This window comes from Phocoena sinus, chromosome 11 (genome assembly GCF_008692025.1).
Source record: "Phocoena sinus isolate mPhoSin1 chromosome 11, mPhoSin1.pri, whole genome shotgun sequence".
NCBI classification, from domain to species: domain Eukaryota; kingdom Metazoa; phylum Chordata; class Mammalia; order Artiodactyla; family Phocoenidae; genus Phocoena; species Phocoena sinus.
The window spans coordinates 74,926,035-74,949,421 of NC_045773.1; the positions used below are offsets into that span (position 1 = coordinate 74,926,035).

The window sequence follows — 23,387 nt, forward strand, 5'->3', positions numbered from 1 at the left end:
GCGAAGAGTTTTCAGTAGCAGGAGAAGTAGATGGTTTCTGTTTTAGGAAAATTCATATGGAGGACTTTGTGGAGGCAAAAGAACAAACTTGTGAATTCCAAAGGATCTCTTCCTCACTAAGAATTTGATAAATTCTATCTCACATGTGTTATCCCTCCCCCCGCTTCCAAAAACTAAGACTCATTCTCTTACCTGAATCTCTGGTCTTCACTAAGACTCTGAATAACTGTGGCTCCACCAAAAGAATGTCCAATAATTGCTATTTTATCCCTATCGATAGAGTCCTATGTGAAAAAGCATGACATAAATTCATCAGTATCTTGCAGGTTGTTCGGAGGATAGGCAGTGATTTTGTGAATTATAAACTTATTTTTTCACAGGCATGGTTAAGTACCTTGGTTTCTTAGAAAAGAAATATATATACACATACATACATTCATGAGCACCCCCACACCCACATACACATATTTAAACATATACACACATATGTACATATACATACATGCTTACCTATATATACACAAAGACACGCACATAGTTGTTGAACATTTCTAAGAGTTCAGAGGTAAACTTCATGGCCTTCCTCTTCACCCACACTTCAAGCATCAACATCATTGCTGATTTCTCCCCATTCCCCTTCCATGTTTATTAGTTTGTTCATTCCCTGAGTATTGATTGAGCACCTGCTCTGTGCCAGGCATTATAGTTCATTTTCCATGAGCTCCCAGTCTATTAGGGAAGGAGCTACAGATACACGATGCAGATGCAGTAGGGTCGTACCATGGAGCACATATGATAGACAGCTAGCCCAGTCCAGGGTGGGCAGTGAGGCCCAAGAAAGCTTCATGGCCGAGGTAATACCCGACTTGAGTTGACGATTAAGCAGGACTGAGTCAGGAAGACGGGGTGTCAGACCAAGGGGACAACACGTCCAAAGGTATGGAGACAGGAGAGTGGCTAGCCGAGGGACACAAACGCTTCACTGTGTCTGGAGGACATACCATCATCTTAGTGCCCTGTCCTTTCCTACACTCCACCCCCCTACACACACGTTTGAGTCTTCATTCACGCGGTCCACTCATATCCTTCCACCCCACCCCAATATTTTGTCTAAAACTTTTCACCAGCGTTTCAAGATCAAGCTCAAAAACATGCAGGAACTGCCCAAGAAATTACAATACTTCCACTGGTTGTATTAAGTTGAAACATATGAAATTTGCCACTTTTGTAGATCAAGGCTGGCTGGTGGCAACTTCGTATGTAGTTCAGCCTGATGTGTTCCTCACTGCTGGAATACTGTGCGGGTACTTTTCTTTGCAGCCCTTTATCATATTGTATCTTGTATTACAGCAGTAAGACAGACAAAAATGTGAGCAATAAAGAAGTCTAGGCCAGGGGAAAATGGCTTTTTTTTTTTAAGCTCACCTTCATCTGTTCCACGTCAAACTCTAAATCTAATACATTCTTCTCTGGTCTCCCGCGATCAATGTCCAGAATCAAATCGAGAGCTTGAGAACACTCCTTTGCTCGTTGCAGTACCTAATATGATGATTAGAATAAGGAAATGGCAAAGTAAAAAGCTGTAACGCTTAAAGCTTGTGCAGAGGGGGCAGGTGGAAAAAATACGTGGTTGCTTATAAACCGGAAATGACTTTGAGATTAGTGATTAGAACACAACCTAGCATGATGACCCAGGCACCAGCTTTACAGGTAGTTATCGCTTGGTCCAAATCCTGACTCTGTTGCTTACCCACTGTGTGACCTAAGGTGATTTACTTAACCTCTCTGAACTTCCAGTTATTGTACAATAATGCCTCAGTGAAATGTGGGTGGGATTAAATGCAATAACTTATATAAAAAGCACCCACTATAAAGCCAGGCACAGAGGTGGAAAGCAATGTGCTTTATGTCACTTGATCTTCCTCAAAGCCCCATGTGAAAGATACTGTTAATATTCATTATTTCATAACGGATAAAACATGGAAGCAAAGCAAAAACAATAAGTAACTTGTCCAAGATCACTGCGAAGTGATGGTGCCAGGATTCAAACATAGAAAGTTGCATTCTAAGGCCTGGACTCTTTTTTTTTTTTTTTTTTTTTTTTGCGGTATGCAGGCCTCTCACTGTTGTGGCCTCTCCCGTTGCGGAGCACAGGCTCCGGACGCCCAGGCTTAGCGGCCACGGCTCACGGGCCCAGCCGCTCTGTGCATGTGGGATCTTCCCAGACCGGGGCACGAACCCGCGTCCCCTGCACCGGCAGGCGGACTCTCAACCACTGCGCCACCAGGGAAGCCCAAGGCCTGGACTCTTAATGCTATTCTATACCACCTCTGTGAAAAGTAGTCTTTACTTCTAATGCAAAGGGATTCTGAATATTCACTGTCATCTCCTAGGATTTTTATGTTGGTCTTTGTTTTTACTATGATCCAGATATTTCATTAAGGGAATTGGATTACTCAGAGAATCCTCTGACAGATCTCTTGGGGATGGGAAGTAAGGAGATCTAGGAGCACGGTCTGCCATATGTAAAATTAAACAAACAAATGTCATCATTTTGCCTATGCTTTTTGGTCACCATGCCACCTCTCTTCTTCTTGCAACATACCTGCTCGTTTCGTAAAGGAAACTCCTCCTCCCCTCGTTTTAGGGTTCTAAGATAAAGCCAAGTCTGGTTTCCTATTTCTGCAGCAGACTGGTCCTTGAAATAGTAAGTCGCAGATGCAGAGCCATCTCTACAATACAAACAGAATCAATTACTTACGCCTGCTCTTTTTCTCCTTCATCTCACCTGTGTTCCTCATCCCCAGCCGTGACTCTTTTTGACTCCCTTTCTTGCACTCTACCTTTTTTTAAAATCAAAGAAGCCCCCAAGGGAGTTCTAAGAAAAAAGACATGGTTGCCTGTAAACAACCCATTCCATCTTCACAATTCTGGGAGGCTGCGGTGTTGAAAACTCTCTCCTGGAATCAAATCCCAGTGCTGTCACTTGCTAGCTGTGTGGTTTGGGGCAAATTACTTACCCTTCCTCAGCTTCATTCTCTGCCGCCTTGAAACAGTGGTAATGATAACCGTCTTAAAGCATTGTTATGAAGATTAAACGAGATGGTCTGTGAACACGGCACTTAATAAACATTCTAGAAATGTTAGCTATTTTTTTATATACTTGACAATCTAACTCAGTCTCCTTTTTTGTTCATCATGTAACCATAGTTGACAATTCTATCAGCACTTTTCATAAACCTGTATGAAAGGTAGAGCTCAGCCACATACCAGGTGACATACCTGTGTTCTATGGCAGCAACTATAAACCCATGAGATGCCAGGTCAATACCAATAGCAGAATAAATTGTCCTTCAAAACAAAAAGAGGGAAGCATTCAACTACCAGTCATGATTACAAGGGGTCCACAAATAAACGTAGGAATATGGAGGTAATTATGCCCCTGTAGTAGTGCCCTGGGGTAAAGCAGAGAGCTGTGGTGCTCAAAGGGGGCTGATTTTACCGCTCAGGGGATATTTGACAATGTCTGGAGGGGTTTTCATTATCATGAGTAGGGGGAGGGTGTTACTGGCATCTAGTGGATAGAGGGATGCTGCTAAAACCACCCTGTGATGAACAAGACTACATTCCACAAGAAATTATCCAGTCCAAAGCATCAGTGGTACCAAGGCTGAGAAACACTGGTGCAGTGATTATAAATATTGCCTTTGAGAATTCTGTGTTTTTTTAACTTTTTATTTTATATTGGAGTATAGTTGATTAACAATGTTGTGAGAGTTTCAGGTGTACAGCAAGGTGGTTCAGTTATACATATTCATGTATCTATTCTTTTTCAAATACTTTTCCTATTTAGGCTGTTATATAATATTGAGCAGAGCTCCCTGTGCTATACAGTAGATCCTTGTTGGTTATCCGTTTTAAATAGAGCAGTGTGTACGTGTCAATCCCAAACTGAGAGTTCTGCGTTTTAATCTTGCGTCTGCCACTTACCAGCTATATGACTTTAGGTAATTACATTACTGCATTTCTGTCCTCATCTGTAGAATGGGGACAGATAATAAAGCCTTTGCTTTAGAATAGTGATAAGGTTTTGATAAGATAATACATAGTGCAGGAAGGCTTAAGAGAACAGGACCTACACTCTGACCACTGCAGGTGATTGTATCCTGGTTCCCTCCCTTATTAGCTCTCTACCTTGGATAAGTCACTTATCTTTTCTCTGCCTTAGTGCTTTATCTGTAGAAGGGTGATGTTATAAGATTATGGTACCTGGTCGGGTTACTGTAAGGATTAAGTAAGTTACACAGTTTCAGTGCTTATAACCGTGTCTGCACCAGGGGAAATACCGAACACACGTTAGCTGTTATGTAAATGACTGGACAGGGTGAGATGCTTAAAGAATCATGTGCTAATTAGCAACTGCATTCAGAATCCCTTCCACATCTTTGCTCTGCACAGTCTCCTCTCCTATCATGTATTCAATAGGAAATGGCCATAAGGAACAAAAAGGAGGTAGGCACCATGTCTTCTACTCCTGACAATGCAGGACCAACTCAGGAAGGGAAAATCATCTAGTACAGGGATCAGCAAAACCTTTTCGGTAAAAAGCCAGAGAGTAATTGCTTCCAGCTCTGTGGGCCATACACTATTTGTCACAACTACTCAGCTCTGCTGTTATAGCACAAAAGTGGCGGAGACAATGGGGAAAATGAATGAGTGTGGCTGAGTTGCAATAAAACCTTATTTACAGAAGCAGGCAGCAGGCTGGAGCTGGCCCTCAGGTTCCGAGATGACAGCCACTGGTCTAGAAGGAATGAAATAACTAGCTGGACTACGATAATTTCTTATTGCAGATGCTACACAATTTCTTACCAGCTAAAAGCCACTCTTCTGAAGGTCTTATGATCCTCTGAGCGGGGAGACGGGAAGGCAGTTGAGAAGATGTAGGAAGAAAGTGGAGGGCGTGCGGTGGCCATGAAAATGTGCCACTCGTCATGGCACAGAGATCACAGTTGACTAAAGACCTCTCCCAGCTCCTACCCCTGTGGATCCGAGTGAAAGCTAGGCTTCCTGTGCGTCGGTCCCAGCGACTGGACATGGTGTGGGTTTAACGCAGGTCCTTTCCTGTGAGGTGCAGAGCTCCTCTGAGGAGCAGTTCTTTTTTTTTTTTTTTTAGCCTTCCACTGCGCCACCAGGGAAGCCCTGAGGAGCAGTTCTTGGTCAAGCACTCCCTCCATCGGCCTGGCCCAATCTTTCTTAGAACTGTGCTGCAGTCTCGAGATGCTCCGTATCCAGTCCTTCTGTCTCCCATCTCCTTCCCAGGTGTCCAGCCTGCATCATGAAAGCTCTCCCCATCTTTTCTGCTTCTGCTCTTTCCCTTCTATCCTCCATGGGCATTTTGTAATACACGTCTTTCACCGCTAATCTAGTCATGGTGGCTGTTTCTCGGAGGACCTGAACTAATACGATGAATGATTTTGAGAGTGTAGATACTATAATATAGAAAGACAACAACCCAAAATGCGACAGCCTGTCTCCTCTGTTGTGAAGCTGGTCTCCATGGGCTGGAGGCAGGAAAAAACAGGGCTATAGGCCCGATCAACAGATCCCAGCTAATTCCTGAGGAACGCCAAGTCCTCCAGGACAGGGGACAGCCTGACACTCCATAATCTGCTGTCCCTCTTCTGGGGGAAAACTGCATTCAGTCATTTGTCCCTAGAAGCTAAAGTCGTTCAACCTCTGAGACTTTACCTGAATGCTCCAAGACCATGAGAAAAAATAATTAGTGGATATTTCTCCCCAGTCCTCAGAGGGGAATTCCAGGCTGCAGGAGTTGTCATTGAACCTAGACAGCAGTGGGAGACTGTAATTAGCGTTTTTTCTGACTTGTGTTGCTATTTAGCATATCTGCTTAGTATAAAATTCTGACCCATGGAATTCACGTTTTTATGCATTAATAGTAAATTCATTAAAAAAGTCTCCTACTAGATACCACCAACCAAGGGCCTGAACTATGTGTTTTTCCTAGGACCGTAGGATCATTAACTATCGGTTCTCACTGCCAGCTCTGAACTTGAGGTGAGACATTTTCCTACTTAGAGGTGTATTCGAGAAGGCCGTTCCTTATGATTAATCCCAGGTTTGGGCAAAACTTCAGAGGGAATGTTCTGAAACTAAACTACCAGTAAGCCTCAGGAATATTACACTGAGATCCAGAATCTTCAGATAGGAGAATCATCTCATTCTAACTCGATCAAAATCAAGAGGAAGGTGGAGAGACCTTCGACTGCACGCTTAGATGTAGCTTTGGAGGAAGCTCTGCCACTTACTAGCTACTGACCTTGGGCAAGTCAAGAGAACTCTCTGAGCCTCAGACTCCTATAAAAGGGAGTGATATCTATGTCATGGGGGTTTTGTCAGAGTCATATTTAAGTAGGAAAATGTAAAGTACATCTAGCCAGTCACATAGTAAAAGGCTCAAAAAAATGGAAGATGTTGTCTCTTCTTCCTTCACTTCTCGCTTGTTATTGTCATCGTTATCATCAATTATTTGTGTTTCACTTTCTCATCAATACGTTGGAGATGTGGTCATGAAGACTGCATGTGATGACTGCTATGGAAGTGACTTATAAGTTATTCAGCGTCATAAAGATGCGTAGTGATAATATTTTCATCATTTCTCTTATAAATTGATTCTGAAGAAAACTCCAACGAGATGTTTAAAATGAATGCCAAAAGTTGTAGGTATTTTTGAGGGGGAAATTTGAAGACATGGTTAACATCAGCCCAACAGTAGTGTCTGGTCAAACAGATAAGGAAGGACAACTCAATATTAGTGAAATACAGACATATTAAGTGATGAATGCACATCGGATTGTCTTAGTGAGAGAGGCTGGCCACTTGGGGGTCGGTGATGGGAATGAGAGTAGTTTCCTCACTTATGACATGTAAGAAATTAGCTTTCACTCCTTTGTTTAGGATCTGGAGAGTTATGGAGGCTTCTGTTTTCTTTCTCTCTTTGCCCAACTGTAGAAAGCACTTCAGTGCAGAGCGTAGAAGGTAGTAGTCACATAAGCCCAGCTGCTGGTCTCACCGCATGATTGCCTCCAAGAATATGTAAGAAGCAAAAATCAGGCCAGCCACAGAGAGATGTCAGAGCCAGCCTGAAAGTCTGATACCTTCACTCCCTCCACGCACCCCATCGTATTCAGAATAGACAAAACGAGAACCCTTGATTCTCTTATAGTTACCTGGCCTTTTAAGAAATACTTTGTCATCTTAGGAGATGTCTGGACTGGAGACAATCTACTTTGGTCTTTCACTGCCTGAAACTCCTGCTATTTTCAAGCTTTTCTTATATTCTAGAGCCTAAAAGCAGAAGCAACACAAATCTTACCAAAGAATAAGCTCAAAATTTTGCCCATAAGCCAGTGTGTTCCAAGAAATCTACTAAGACCAAAAAAATATTCTTTGTTTGGGATCCAAAGGGTGTCACAGTGATCATGATCTTGGGATGGATAATACAAACGCAAGAAGGTGCCCTGTAGAGGAAAGAAGTTAATGTACTTTTAGTCAAGTTGCTTCTTAAACATGTTCTAACAGCTATTTTGCATATTTAATTAGCGGGGACCCAAATACTTCTATTGAGCAAGAGGTCCAGAGAGCTTTTTAAGTTGCCGTGGTGCTTGAATGCAGTCAAAAGGAAGAGAAATAGAACGACAGTATGCTTTTTGAGTGAAAAGAAAGTGTGAGCAGCCTGGTTTCGCCATCAAAGAAGGGGAAAAAAAGAGTTTATAGTTAATCCGATGAGAGCAACGAATTGGGGAATGAATTAAACTGCCAAAGGCTTCCCAGGAGACCATACACATGGCAAAATAAGTCTTTCTCAGGTGAGGGCAAGGTCAGGTTTCAAAACCTTCTCATGGGCCATAGCCACAGTCAATATTAGAATATAAGGATAAGTGGTATTAATCAAATCACTACCTTATTCGTGTAATCAAACATCAAGTCTGTACAACCGACGGAATAAGATCCATTTCCTCTGGGGATTTTAGTTTGGCCAAACATTGCAGCAGCCATCAGAGCTTGTAGTTTTTTGACCCACGCTGGAAAACAGGTCAATATTATTTCACTTGTCAGCTGTTACACCCCAGACTTTATTACACAAAGAAACTCCAAGAGAATCAAGTGACTACCCATAGTTTCCCGCCTCCATTTCTTTACTAATTAGTAAAATACACAAATAATTATTGAGCGCCTGCTGTATGCAAAGTACTGTGTGGGGAAAAAGATGGCGGTCGACATAGCCCTTTTCCTAAGATGTTGAGGATCAGCTCCCAATCCTTCCAGCTTTGCCCTTACCTTCTACTCCTATCCAGAGCATATTAGAGACCACTTCCCAAATCTGCTTTTCCTAAACATGAACTCTATCCACCTTTCAGATTTGGGCTCACGACTTCCCACTGGAAGCCCTCCTATTGGAACAGCAAAGCCTATGGTCCAGAATGAAACTAAATGACCATCTCCCAACTCCCCCTCTTCATCTTCCAAACACACAGCATGCAACTCCAGAATTCCCTAGCTTGGGGATCCCAAGCCAGAAACCTGGGACTCATGCTACTCTCCTAACCCTTTCTCCTCTATCCCCTACATCCAACCAAGTTCCAGTCTCTAACATTTGTTTTTTAGCTCTCTCCAATGTATCCTTACCACATTAGCTCAACTGTCTCAGTTACACCTTAACGGTTCCTGACCGGACAGTCGCCATCTCTCCCAAGTGTCCTGTTCACCTTGGATCCTGACTCCTTCAACTGCATCTTTCACACAACTCCTGGAGTGATTTAAAGCATGAATCTCACCAGGCAATTCTTCAAATCCTTCAATGCTTTCCTATTATCACCAGGTATTTTTTCTTGAAGGGGGAATGTACTGGAATCTTTCTGGAAGGCAGTTTGTAGGTTATATTTAAATCTACACATGGCTTCCAGTGTGGGGTGGCTTATCTTTCCAGTGTTTGGGGGTTGAAGCTCGTAGAGGTTCACAGGTACACAAGTTAAATCCCAAGTTCCCAGGCACTGTAAGAAAGACACTCCATGATCTGGAGGTCCACTGGCTCCTCCTCTTCTGCTGCTTTTTCCCTTGTTATCTCCCTCCCTGTGCTTCAGCACTGCTGAGTGAGGCATTGGGCTGTTCCATGCGTCTACACCTTAGTAAATGCTGTTCCCTGTGCTTGAAATCCCCATGGCAAACTCCTATTCGACCTTTAATATCTTGATCTTCTCTGAAGCCTGCCCTGACCACCACCAGACTTAATCGTTTCATCCTCAGTATCAAATCAATTCCCTGTATATATTTTTATCTTTCTTCCTATCATATTAGATTAAAATTATGTGTCTGCACACTCTGTCTCTCAAGGCTATCTCGTACGAGCTGCATCCATATCTTTGTATCCTCACATCTTTAACACAATGTCTAGCACATAAGCGGTGCTCAAAAAATATCTGTGAAAATGAGTTAAACTAAGCTTTTCACTGTCACTGGGTCTCTTTTGTTTCTGCTAAATGCTTGACGGCATATATATATATATATTTTTTTTTTAATAATTAATTAATTTTTTGGCTGCATTGTGTCTTTGTTGCTGCACGCTGGCTTTCTCTAGTTGCGGCGAGCAGGGGCTACTCTTTGTTATGGTGCACAGGCTTCTCATTGCAGTGGCTTCTCTTATTGCAGAGCACGGGCTTTAGGTGCACAGGCTTCAGCAGTTGTGGCATGTGGGTTCAGTAGTTGTGGCACACAGGCTTAGTTGCTCTGCAGCATGTGGGACCTTCCTGGACCAGGGCTCGAACCCGTGTCCCCTGCATTGGCAAGTGGACTCTTAACCACTGCGCCACCAGGGAAGGCCCATGGCCTCTATTCTTTTACCTACCCACTCTTGAAACATTTTCTCTCTCTGGTGCCAAAACCCTGTAACACACCTGCAGTTTCCCCTGTTCCCCTTTCTAACCCCCAATCAAGTCCTCATGTAATTTCAGGATGGTGAGTCCATATATCAGTGTATCTGGATTCAGTTTTCTAGATTCAGCTTGCCTGCTCCTTTCCTTCTGTTGGACTGTGAGAGGTGTATTCCAGGACATCTGACCCCTGAAAAGGTCTCAGGAAACTTCGAGTTGACCCAGGTTTGAGTGTAGGCCTCCAGGGCCCTGTGGCTGGTGAGTGCCAGGGAGGCTGCAGAAAAGGTTCACCAAACAACAAGGTCCTACTGTACAGCACAGGGAGCTATATTCAATATCCTGTGATAAACCATAATGGAAAAGAATATGAAAAAGAATATATATATATGTATAACTGAGTCACTTTGCTGTACAGCAGAAATTAAACACAACATTGTAAATAAATTATACTTCAATAAAATAAACAAGAAAGAAAGAAAGAAAAGAAAAAAGAAAGAAAGAAGGAAAGAAAGAAAGAAAGAGAAAGAAAGATAGAAAGAGAAAGAAAGAAAGAAAAAAGAAAGAAAGAAAGAAAGAAAGAAAGAAAAAGAAAGAAAAGAAAGAAAAAGAAAGAAAGAAAGAAAGAAAGAAAGGAAGGAAGAAAAGAAAGAAAGAAAGAAAAGGTTCACCAGCCCGCAGCTAATCTGGTTATGGTCCTAGATTTCCCATTCTCTAACCAACTATCAGCACTCATCACGAAGGAAGAGGCAGGGAAGAGACTTGCCAGGTTGAATGGCCACTCTGTAGATGATATAGTTGTGTGGTTCAGAACTTACAAATGTCACTTCCTGTTTTTCTTCAACTCTATTTTAATAGGAGCATTAGAACCTATGGTATGCTGTTAATCTTATTATACATTTTTGGTGATGTTCATTTATCAAATAGTCCTGATGTTCATTCCTGGGGTTGGAGATGGAATGTACACGTGCTAGGAAAATGACATTCTCTTATATGGCTTTATGTCCTCCATTAGCAAATGGGATATCTCTAGCCATGTTTACAAACTTTTTGGCTGCATGATCATATTTTCTATGTATTCATTTATTAATAATGATACAAATAATCATCTATTATTTTCATCTTTTATTGAATAAACTATTTCTAATAATTTTAAATTTATTTATGCATAATTTTAAAAATATTTATGCATTCATTTTTGAGTATTTCAAATGAATGGGGCATTGGGCTCCAGGCTGGGATGACAAAGATGAATGAAGCGTGTCCTCAAGTTTCTGACTGTCCAGTAACAGCTTTCCAGTGATTTTCAGACATGAGGGAATAGAGAACATGTTTTGAAATTCCCACTCTGTACCAATGAAAAGCACATGAGGCAAATGTCTCCTAGGTAAGAATTTGCTCGTCATGTAAGATGTTACCTGTTTTCAATGTACAGATAAGGGAATGGGAGAATTAATTTAACCTTGAGAATTAATTTAACCTCCTTGAGCTTGACTACAAACCCTCTGTCTTAGTCACCAGTGTATTACACACACCTCAGTTCTCTGATAAGTATTGTTGCATGAATGGACCTGTGAGATATGATGCCATTTCCTATGCAAACATAGATAGAAGATCTGGTCCCTTTTCTGCTGTTGCAGTCATTTCCCCAACTATGAAGCAGGGCCAGATTTGTAAGACACTGGTTATGAAAGATCTTTGGTAAATGTCACAGTAAGGAGTCACCCATCAAGACCACACAACTAGATCCAGGGCTACCATATCTCCCCAGGTGCATGCGTCTGTGGGTACAGACAGTATGGCACCTTGCAGAGGCCACTGATGCTGCTCACCTGAGGAGACTAGATAGAGAAGTTCATGCATCCCAACCCTCTGAGATTAGCAGGAATTCACAAAGCTCCAGAAGGAATCACTTTTCAATCAAGTTTATTCTAGGTGACAGGAGATGTCCCTGTCTAGAGATGGCTGTCCCATTCTGGCCACCACTCCTGGGCTTGACTAAGCCTCCCCCTCTTCTCCTTCCCTCCACCCTGCAAAGTAAGAAAGAGCAAGGGATGCACATCCATTCTCATCTGGAGCTCCGAGTGCCTACTGGTCCCTGCTCCTGCCTGTCATTAGATAGAAAAGATTGTCCCCCTCTGGATCCCAAACTCTAAATTGCCATCTTCTCACACACTCCACCATCAACCAGGACTTCACCTGTTGATCAAGACTCCTGCCTCTCCTTCACCTTCGTAGGGGCAAGTTTGGGGTTGCCTCTGAAGGCACTTCAGGGGAAGTGTGTTACTGCACGGAGAGGGCATGGGTCAGGGCAATGAGGTATAGAAGGGGTGGTGTGGACCTTCTCTATGGTGACTGCGCGCTGAGGTTCCAGCTTGTCTGAAAAGGCCTCATCCTAGGCTGTCCTGCAGTCCTGATGTTGAACAAGAAGGCACTTCTCTAGTTTCATTAAGAAGAGGAAAGAGTGAGGCCCTCCCCCCGCCCCCGGGAGAACTGAGGATCTCATCTTCATCAGAATCTTCTTAGAAGTCCACACGTGCAACTTCCCTGGGACCACTTCGAGTCTGGCAACAGGTCAGTAGCTCAAGCCCTTGAACAAATATACCTCTTACCTGATGATTCAATATAGGCAACAGGATTTAGGTCTTGCCAGTAAAAGGGATGAACCAGCGTGAGGCAGGTGCAGAGGCAGAAAAGCGCGTGCAGTTTGGGTGGCAACATCTTGGAAGCTGAGCAGCCGTTTCAGCTTAACCTTCTTCAAGGCAGATGATTAAAAGGAAAAAAAAGACACGCAACAACGAGGACTTGAATAGGCTAACCTATCAGTGAGATTAAAGGACTAGTAACATGATTCCGTGTGTTATAAAGGGAGAAGACATTTGGAAAAAAAACAGCACATGCATTTTCTAGAATGGGTTTTTGGGAGGCACTAGGGTGTCAGAGTTCTTGGTCATGCTGGATTGCAGAGCCCAGAAATAACACTTTTAGGTTATAATATTAGGTTTTCAGCCACTAGTTCCCTAACTTTGTAGCAGTCTAGTTTGGTTATAAAGAAGAGCATCAAACTATAATAATTTTATCACATATCATAATCATGATAATATCCAAGGGCATGTCTAGCGCATAGTAAACCCTCAATATGTTTTGGCTAACGTTTCCATCATGTTTGTAAAATAATCGTGTTGCAGCAGCTGGGTGTGTTTTTGGTGCTGATGATGTTATATTTTGGGGGATCTCTATACCCTGCTACGACTGAGAGCCTCCCAAAGGTAGGGGGCAGATCTTACTTGCTGTCCCAAGTGCCTAACAGGGGTCCTGGCATGCAGCTTGTGTGGGATAAATGTCGGTAGCACTGATGAATACAACTGGACTTGTGATAATAATAAATTATATTACAGGGAGGCTCTTTGCTAACATCTTATCAGCAAAAACTATCTTGTATTTGTGAATCACTTTTCCCCTTGAAAATTTCTCCCCTCTTTTTGGGGTGATGGAAATGGTCCAAGCCATCACCATCTCATTCTTGAATTTTGCAGTAACCTGTCACTGGTCTACCCCGAACCCTATGGTCAATTCCCAATATAGCAGCCAGAGTGATCATGCCATTCCTCGTGCTCAAAGCCCCCAAATGGCTTCACATGACACAGAGCAGAAGCCATAGATCTTAAAGTAACATATAAGGCTCTACAGCCTGTACTTAACAGACTCCTGATCAGACATCCCAGCCTCTCCTGCACACTCACCCACATACTCACTGCAGCTACACGTCTTCCTCGCCATACAGCAAGCATTTCAGGCCCCGCCTTGTCCCACCTTGTGATCTGTACCTGTGTTCCTCTTCCAGGAAGGCTCTTTGCCCTGACACCCAAATAACCGGCTCCCTCACTCCTAGGGTTTTGCTTCCATGTTACCTTCTCAGTGAGGTTTTCCCTGACCAGTTTAAAATTACAATCTACCCCCCAACACATACACCAATACGTGCCCTGTTTCCCCAACTGCTTTATTTTTCTGCATAATATTATCACCAATAGAGATTCTCTGGATTACTTGTTAATTGTTTACCTTCCTCTTCCAGAAAGTCAGTTCTGTGAGCATAGGGAATTGGCGCTGGGTTTTTTTTTGCTGTTTTCTTTTCTTCCCTGCTGTTTTCCCAGGACCTACAACAGTGCCCGGCACATAGTAGGCACCAGTAAATGCCTGCTGCATGGATAAATTCTGAATCCTGGTAGTTTCTAACACATCGGTTACTCACATAAACTGAGCCATGTTTAATGATCCATGTGGGTGTTTGTCCCACTGATACGAATAGGGTACTAACTAGCTGGCACGGTTATTCTGCAGGAAGATGTAGATCCGTGGCACAGAAATTAGTGTTCCTGAGTAGCTATGTGCTCCCCTGAATTTCCTGGCCTCCCTGGTAGCTAGACGGGACTGATTTCCGATAAATGGGAATTTGAATGGAAGTGGCCTAGGATATTTATGAGTCAGTATGTCTCTCCATTCCTTCCTTTCCTTCATTCAGCAAACTTAGAAGCCACATGTGTGCCTCCAGACGGAGGAAGTCTGGATCCCCCATCACTGAGCAGAAAAGAGCCTATGCCAGTTCATATGGCCTCTTATGAACAAGAAATGAACCTTTGTTGTGTTAACCCATTGAAATCTCCAGGTTAAGTTGTTTTTCATTATGACAGTGCAACAGGGCCGATTCTGAGTAACATCAGATCTGCAGTCATTCAGTCAATGGGTACTTACAAGCAAATGCTACACACCCTCTGCTATGTCAACAACTGTGGTAAATACCGGAGAATTTGACATAATCCCTGCTCTACAAGAGCTTACAATAAGGATTCAGAAACAAGACTCACATCTATAATACAAGAAGAAAGCAAATGACAGGGACATTTCCAAATTCTTAGATGATATGGTACAAATTCTCAGGGCAACAGGAATTCGGAGAGAAAGATTTCAGAGGAGACAGGGCTATAGAAAGGTCAGCTCTTATCACACAGGCTAAAAATCCAGATACGTAGCTGGGAAAACTGTCACTGGAGCTCTAAGCTTCTTGGTTATTTATAGAGTATTCCATATCTATTTTTAGGGGGGTGGAGGGAATCAGAAAAAGCATGTACAGTTTAACTCCTTAGATCATTTATAATATTGGTTGACTTCATTTTATCTTATTTCACTATTATTTTCAATTTTATTATAACGTTAATACATGACTTCAAAATTCAACCATGACAATAAAGTAAATTAAAAAATGGAGCTGCCAACAGATGTTTTTCCAGATGCATTTCCATGCGTAAATACATGTACACATACACAATACAGACAAACATATACACCCATACATATAAATATACATACATATATAGTTTTAAAGTTTGTTTATAAAACGTCATACAATATATTGAACTTCCATTTTTAATTTGAAAATATATTGTAAATATCTTTTCATATGAGTACATAGCACTATAATTTGTCTTTTTATTTAAAAATGGCACCTAGGAGTTGCTAAAAAAAGTTTGCTCACTAAATAGATGATAATATTGCTAACATTTGAACACTTACTAAGTGCCAAACATTTTGCACAGTTTCTGGCACATGGCCCCTTACTCAATCATCACCAAAACAATCTGTCAGGGAAGTTTAATTATCCCCATTCTACTGATGAGGAAACTGAGGCCAGAAAAGTTTAACTGACTTGTTCTAATCACACAGCTAGCAAGTGCTGGAGGTAGGGCTTAAGCCCAGATTGCCTGAGTGCCTGCTTTTACCCACCACATGGCATCTTGATATAATGTCAAATTCTGTTCACTCTAAAACCAAAATCTTCTAAAGTTAATGAACAGAACAGTTATTTTAATGATGCTAAACTGGTCGGAGCTGGATTGAGAGATGACTTAACAAAGAATTAGAAATTGTTCTCCAAAGACATGAGACTCTGTCTCGTTGTTCTTGCCCTAATTTATATTGGAGCAACATGCCAAGACCCTTGGAAACTTCAGAGTACTGTGTATGAATCCCGAGACATAGCTAAGTTTCCCAAATAAGCAATAGAAGAAGTTGCACTGAAGCCAGGCTGGATCCTCACAAGCCTCCACTGCTACCCCTCTGTTACAGTGTCACAACTTGGATTTTCATCAAATAACATCATCCACAGAAAATATTTACCACTCCTGGTGCTTACAGCCCAGGCTGAATAAGGGGAGTGTCGTTCAGCCCACTTGGAAGATCACGAGGGATGAAGAGGTGAAAAAGAGAAGACAAAGTGAAACACATAAGGAATCAACAGTGATTTTTAGGAACCCTGCACCAACCCCAAGAAGGCTCACTTGCCCGTAGCAACTTGGGTATTCATCACATCTTCCCTGTCAATAACCTCAGGAAGAATTAGAGACAGCCAATGGCTAGCAGGGCTTCCCCGAGTCCTCCAAGCAGGACTGGGGTGCTCTGCCCTCCCCATGATTCCTACCAGACCAGTGCCAGGGCCATCACCTTTTGTCCTTATAGTGGAACCGGCAGAGTTAAGGCCAGGTGAAATGGCCCGCACCAGTTCCCTGCCTGACCTCAGGCAGGCTGCAAGGCTCTTGCGGAAGCTTTGAACACGCTGACTCCTGAGACCCATCGCAGACTTTCTGATGTAGAATCTTCAGAAGGCAGGTCCAGGCATCTATATGTTAGCTCCCTATGGGCTCTGGTATAGCCAGTACCAGGAGGCAGTGTTTGGAAATGTCTGCAATGGAACAGTAAGAGTACTGTTTGCTGAGTTTTTTTCATCACCCTATATATGTGATATCTGACCTCATTCCCAGAGTAAGAATTCTCCAAATAATTCAATGACTGGCTGCCTCATTCATGCATTTGCTCACGAATCCATTTACTCAATTTTAAGAGTGACTATGTGTCAGTCACTATGTTTCGGATTAAAAGATTTCAAAAATAGATGTGATTTTTGTCTTTAAAATCCCTAGCAGGGAAAGCGATTGTCGAACGGTCATAATGAGGAATAATAGCAGAATAACTGAGGCAGAAGAACGGGTAAGTGACCTGGAAGACAGAATAGTGGAATTCACTGCCATGGAACAGAATAAAGAAAAAAGAATGAAAAGAAATGAAGTCAGCCTAAGAGACCTCTGGGACAACATTAAATGCACCAACATTCGCATGATAGGGGTCCCAGAAAGAGAAGTGAGAGAGGAAGGACCCAAGAAAATACTTGAAGAGATTATAGTCGAAAACTTCCCTAACATGGGAAAGAAAATAGCCACCCAAGTCCAGGAAGTGCAGAGAGTCCCAGGATAAACCCAAGGAGAAACATGCCAAGACACATGGTAATTAAATTGACAAAAATTAAAGAAAAAGAAAAAATATTAAAAGCAACAGGAGAAAAATGACAAATAACGTACAAGGGAACTCCCATAAGGTTAACAGCTGATTTCTCAGCAGAAACTCTACAAGCCAGAAGGGGGTGGCATGATATATTTAAAGTGATGAAAGGGAAGAACCTACTATCAAGATTACTCTACTGGGCAAGGATCTCATTCAGATTTGACAGAGAAATCAAAAGCTTTACAGACAAGCAAAAGCTACAAGAATTCAGCACCAGCAAACCAGCTCTATAACAAATGCTAAAGGAACTTCTCTAAGTGAGAAACACAAGAGAAGAAGAGGACCTACAAAAACAAACCCAAAACAATTACGAAAATGGGAATAGGAACATGCATATTGATAATTACCTTAAATGTGAATGGATTAAATGCTCCAACCAAAAGACACAGACTGGCTGAATGGATACAAAAACAAGACCCTTATATGTGCTGTCTACAAGAGACCCACTTCAGACCTAGGGACACATGCAGACTGAAAGTGAGGGGATGGAAAAATATATTCCATGCAAATGGAAATCAAAAGAAAGCTGGAGTAGCAATACTCATATCAGATAAAATAGGCTTTAGAACAAAGAATGTTATAAGAGACAAGGAAGGACACTACATAATGATCAATGATCAGGGGATCAATTCAAGAAGAAGATGTAACAATTATAAATATATATGCACCCAACACAGAAGCACGTCAATACATAAGGCAAATGCTAATAGCTATAAAAGAGGAAATTGTCAGTAACACAACAATAGTGGGGGACTTTAACACTTCACTTACACCACTGGACAGATTATCCAGACAGAAAATTAATAAGGAAACACAAGCTTTAAATGACACAATAGACCAGATATAGTTGATATTTATAGGGCATTCCATCCAAAAACAGCAGATTGCACTTTCTTCTCAAGTGCGCACGGAACATTCTTCAGGATAGATCACATCCTGGTTCACAAATCAGGCCTCGGTAAATTTGAGAAAATTGAAATCATATCAAGCATCTTTTCTGACCACACTGCTATGAGATTAGAAATGAATTACAGGGGAAAAAACGTAAAAAAGACAAACACATGGAGGGTAAAAAATAGGTTGCTGAATAACCAAGAGATCATGGAAGAAATCAAAGAGGAAATCAAAAAATACCTAAAGACAAATGACAATAAAAACACGACAATCCAAAACCTATGGGATGCAGCAAAAGCAGTTCTAAGAGGGAAGTTTATAGCAATACAAGCCTACCTCAAGAAACAAGAAAAATCTCAGATAGACAATCTAACTTTACACCTAAAGGTTCTTTGAGAAGATAAACAAAATTGATAAACCTTTAGTCAGACTCATCAGGAAAAAGAGGGAGAGGGTTCAAATCAATAAAATTAGAAATGAAAAAGAAGTTACAACAGACACCACAGGAATACAAAGCATCCTGAGAGACTACTACAAGCAACTCTATGCCAATAAAATGGACAACCTGGAAGAAATGGACAAATTCTTAGAAAGCTAAAACCTTCCAAAACTGAACCAGGAAGAAATAGAATATATGAACAGACCAATCACAAGTAATGAAATTGAAACTGTGATTAAAAACCTTCCAACAAACAAAAGCCCAAGAACAGAGGGCTTCACAGGTGAATTCTATCAAACATTTAGAGAAGAGCTAACAGCCATGTTCTCAAACTCTTCCAAAAAATTGCAGAGGCAGGAGCACTCTCAAACTTGTTGTACGAGGCCACCATCACCCTGATACCAAAACCAGACAGAGATACCATAAAAAAAGAAAATTACAGACCAATATCAGTGATGAATATAGATGCAAAAATCCTCAACAAAATACTAGCAAATGGAATCCAACAACACATTAAAAGGATCATACACCATGATCAAGTAGGATTAACCCCGGGATGCAAGGATTCTTCAATATAGGCAAATCAATCAATGTGATACACCATATTAACAAACTGAAGAATGAAAGACATATGATCATCTCAATAGATGCAGAAAAAGCTTTTGACAAAATCCAACACCTGTTTATGATAAAAACTCTCCAGAAAGTGGGCACAGAGGGAACCTACCTCAACATAATAAAGACCATATAGGACAAACCCACAGCAAACATCATTCTCAATGGTGAAAAACTGAAAGCATTTCCTCTAAGATCAGGAACAAGACAAGGATGTCCACTCTAACCACTATTATTCAACATAGTTTTGGAAGTCCTAGCCACAGCAATCAGAGAAGAAAAAGAAATAAAAGGAATACAAATTGGAAAAGAACAAGTAAAACTGCCACTGTTTGCAGACGACATGTTACTAAACATACAGAATCCTAAAGATGACACCAGAACACTACTAGAGCTAATCAATGAATTTGGTAAAGTAGCAGGATACAAAATTAATGCACAGAAATCTCTTGCATTCCTATACACTAACAATGAAAGATCAGAAAGAGAAATTAAGGAAACAATCCCACTCACCATTGCAACAAAAAGAATAAAATACCTAGGAATAGACCTACCTAAGGAGGTAAAAGACCTGTACTCAGAAAACTATAAGGCACTGATGAAAGAAATCAAAGATGACACAAACAGATGGAGAGATATACCATGTTCTTGGATTGGAAGAATCAGTCTTGTCAAAATGACTATACTACCCAAAGCAATCTACAGATTCAATGCAATCCCTATCAAATTACCAATGGCATTTTTTACAGAAGTAGAACAAAAAATCTTAAAATTTGTATGGAGACACAAAAGACCCCAAATAGCCAAAGCAGTCTTGAGGGGAAAACGCAGAACTGGAGGAATCAGACTCCCTGACTTCAGACTACACTACAAAGCCACAGTAATCAAGGCAATATGGTGTGGCACAAAAACAGAAATATAGATCAATGGAACAAGATGGAAAGCCAGAGATAAACCCACACACCTATGGTCAACTAATCTATGGCAAAGGAAGCAAGCATATACGATGGAGAAAATACAGTCTCTTCAATAAGTGATGCTGGGAAAACTGGATAGCTACGTGCAAAAGAATGAAATTAGAACACTCCCTAACACCACATAGAAAAATAAACTCAGAATGGATTAAAGACCTAAATCTAAGACCGGACACTACAAAACTCTTATAGGAAAACATAGATAGAGCACTCTTTGACATAAATGACAGCAAGATCTCTTTTGACCCACCTCCTACAGTAATGGAAATAAAAACAAAAATAAACAAATGGGACCTAATGAAACTTAAAAGCTTTTGCCCAGCAAAGGAAACTATAAACAAGACAAAAAGACAACCCTCAAAATGGGAGAAAATATCTGCAAACGAATCAACGGACAAAGGCTTAATCTCCAAAACATAAACAGCTCATGCAGCTCAATATTAAAAAAACAAACAACTCAATCAAAAAATGGGCAGAAGTCCTAAATAGACATTTCTCCAAAGAAGACATACAGATGGCCAAGAGGCACATGAAAAGCTGCTCAACATCACTAATTATTAGAGAAATGCAAATCAAAACTACAATGAGGTATCACCTCACACCAGTTAGAATGGCCATCATCAGAAAATCTACAAAGAACAGTTGCTGGAGAGGGTGTAGAGAAAAGGGAACCCTCTTGCACTGTTGGTGGGAATGTAAATTGATACAGCCACTATGGAAAACAGTATGGAGGTTCCTTAAAAAACTCAAAATGAATTACCATATGACCCAGCAATCCCACTACCAGGCACATACACAGAGAAAACCATAATTCAAAAAGACACATGCATCCCAGTGTTCATTGCAGCACTATTTATAATAGCCAGGTCATGGAAGCAACCTAAATGCCTATCGACCAACGAATGGACAAAGGAGATGTGGTACATGTATATACAATGGTATATTACTCAGCCATAAAAAGGAATGAAATTGGGTCATTTGTAGAGACATGGATGGACCTAGAGACTGTCATACAGAGTGAAGTAAGTCAGAAAGAGAAAAACAAATATCGTATATTAACGCATATATGTGGAATCTAGAAAAATGGTACAGATGAACTGGTTTGCAAGGCAGCAATAGAGACAGAGATGTAGAAAACAAATGTATGGACACCCAGGGGGGAAAGTGGGGGTGGGGGTGGGATGAATTGGGAGATTGGAATTGACATATATACATAATATGTATAACATAGATAACTAAGAAGAACCTGCTGTATAAAAAATAAATTAATTAAATTAAAAAAAAAAAGAAGGCCATCCCCTTCCCCTTCCTATGGACCAGGCCAATACTTAATGCTCGGATCCCTGAGTTCAGTGTTAGCCCAAGATTAGGTTCCAGGCCTTTGTAACTGTCAACACTTTGAAGGTGTGCATTTCCCGGCTCCTACTCATAGACCAACCTCCTGGCTCAGCATTCTTACTGGGGTCAAAGGTAATTTGTTCAAGACTGATTTGTTAACACAAATCCCTCTCGAACCTGAACACCTAAGTCCCTCAAGGGCTCCCAGACCCCTTACGAGCCCACACACCTCTCCCTCCTCCTTCCTCCCATTTCCGCAGCCACCCCGGAAGCCAGAGGTCTGAATGAAAGCCTGAACTTTTCGTTTTTAGAGCTAGAAAGGTCTATGAGAGGCTCCAGGTGATGACGGGGAAGAGAATGTTCTCTCTGCTTTCTGGTTCTGTTTGGCTTTTTAAAAACAAGCCTCCCGCAGACTCAGGGTAGCGCAGCCGAGATCTTATCTGGGCTGCAGCCTGGAGCTCTGGGACATGGAGAGTAAGTGATCGGAATAGAGAGGGACGGCTTTGTCATTCAGATCATACAGCAGCTTCTCAGAACTGGGCTCCGGAAGAAGCAACACTCATGTGTGTGTGTGTGTGTGTGTGTGTGTGTGTGTGTGTGTGCGCATGTGTGTAGACCCACAGATAAGAAAACTCCCTGTGCTCCAGGTTCCCCTGTCAGGATTCCCTCTCAGCACCCAATTCTTTGGGGTTGCTCCCCGGGGAAAAGGTTTGGGAGAACTGGGCTCGAATTCCATCACCCTCCCCGCAAAGATCCTAGAGCTGTTCGGAGGGCGGCAGGGAAGGCGAGCCCAGCTCCGGCTTGGAGGTGGGTGCGGGCGGGGTGCCAGCCTTCCAACCCCCATCCTCCCCCATCCTCCCATCCTCATCCTTTCAGCCCCCAACCTCCCAGCCCCTCAGCCGGCGGCAACCCCCGGGTCCCACCCGCCCCGGGGTACCTCCTCACCCGGGCACCGCGATGAGCTGCTCGCGGGAACCGGGACAGGGCGCGCCGACCCCTTCTGCTGCTTGCTCGCTGCCAGTACCGCGGGCTCTGTCGCCCGCTGTCACCGGGTCACCGTGGCCGCGGGGCGGCGGGCGAGGGGCTGCGCGCTGGCTTCACGCTCCTTCTGCCCCGCGCCGTCTGGTCGCCCCGACTCTGACCTCCCCCGGCGCCGCAGGAGGGAGAAGGGGGAGCTGAGGCCACCGTCCTCCCACCAGCAGAGGCGCTGGGACGCGGGCGAGTTCGGCGCACACAGCACCCTCCCAGGGCCGGCGGTCTGCAATCTGGACCCGCGGGTTAACTTAACCCCCTTCCCCCCCGGGACCGACCCACGCGTACAGAGAGCGGGTGCTGCGCCCCCGGTTCCTGTTCTCAGACTCGATTCCGATCAGATCTTTCCCAGTTCCATTCACCCCCCCATCGCGCCGACCTTGCTCGTTTCACTAAATTCCCGGTTACTCTGTTTCCATCTGCAATCCGCAATGCCTTGCGCAGTCCGCTTTCCGTTTTATAGTACACTGGAACTAGAAATTATGTGGACTATGCTCCGGCTTGGAAGGCCTGCCAATGAGTTAGTTTCATTTCTCCGTGGAAATACAGTGAAGGGCAATCAGGAAGAGCTTTTATGACTTGGGGGGAAATGGTGTGAAAAGGGGCCATCTGATAGCTCAGCTTAACCCAGTTCTTTGAGGTTTCGCTGAAATTCCTTCCTTCATTTACCAATGCTTTCTCCTCAATCCAACTTTCTAATTTTAAAATATTCATTTAAAGCTTCAGTTAGAGACTCAGAGAAAGTAGTTTGACATT

At 42.5% G+C, this 23,387-nt stretch overlaps 1 protein-coding gene across 4 annotated transcripts in view; it reads right to left on the reverse strand.

Moving 5' to 3' along the window:
- The window catches only part of PLA2G7 (phospholipase A2 group VII), a 34,973-nt gene extending 11,948 nt beyond the window's left edge, over positions 1 to 23,025 (reverse strand). Inside the window, exons 1-9 of one of the 4 annotated variants that reach the window (XM_032649695.1) lie at positions 22,545 to 23,024; positions 12,560 to 12,702; positions 7,984 to 8,105; positions 7,397 to 7,541; positions 5,752 to 5,845; positions 3,283 to 3,351; positions 2,606 to 2,732; positions 1,426 to 1,539; positions 193 to 284 (exon numbers count right to left, since the gene is read on the reverse strand). In XM_032649695.1, the coding sequence (XP_032505586.1) occupies positions 193 to 284; positions 1,426 to 1,539; positions 2,606 to 2,732; positions 3,283 to 3,351; positions 5,752 to 5,845; positions 7,397 to 7,541; positions 7,984 to 8,105; positions 12,560 to 12,668 (872 nt within the window). In that variant the 5' untranslated portion in view covers positions 12,669 to 12,702; positions 22,545 to 23,024. Of the gene's footprint in view, positions 1 to 192; positions 285 to 1,425; positions 1,540 to 2,605; positions 2,733 to 3,282; positions 3,352 to 5,751; positions 5,846 to 7,396; positions 7,542 to 7,983; positions 8,831 to 12,559; positions 12,703 to 22,544 lie in introns of all 4 variants that reach the window. The other 3 variants (XM_032649696.1, XM_032649697.1, XM_032649698.1) reach the window with 3 other exon arrangements.
- Between the last annotated feature and the right edge of the window lie 362 nt (positions 23,026 to 23,387).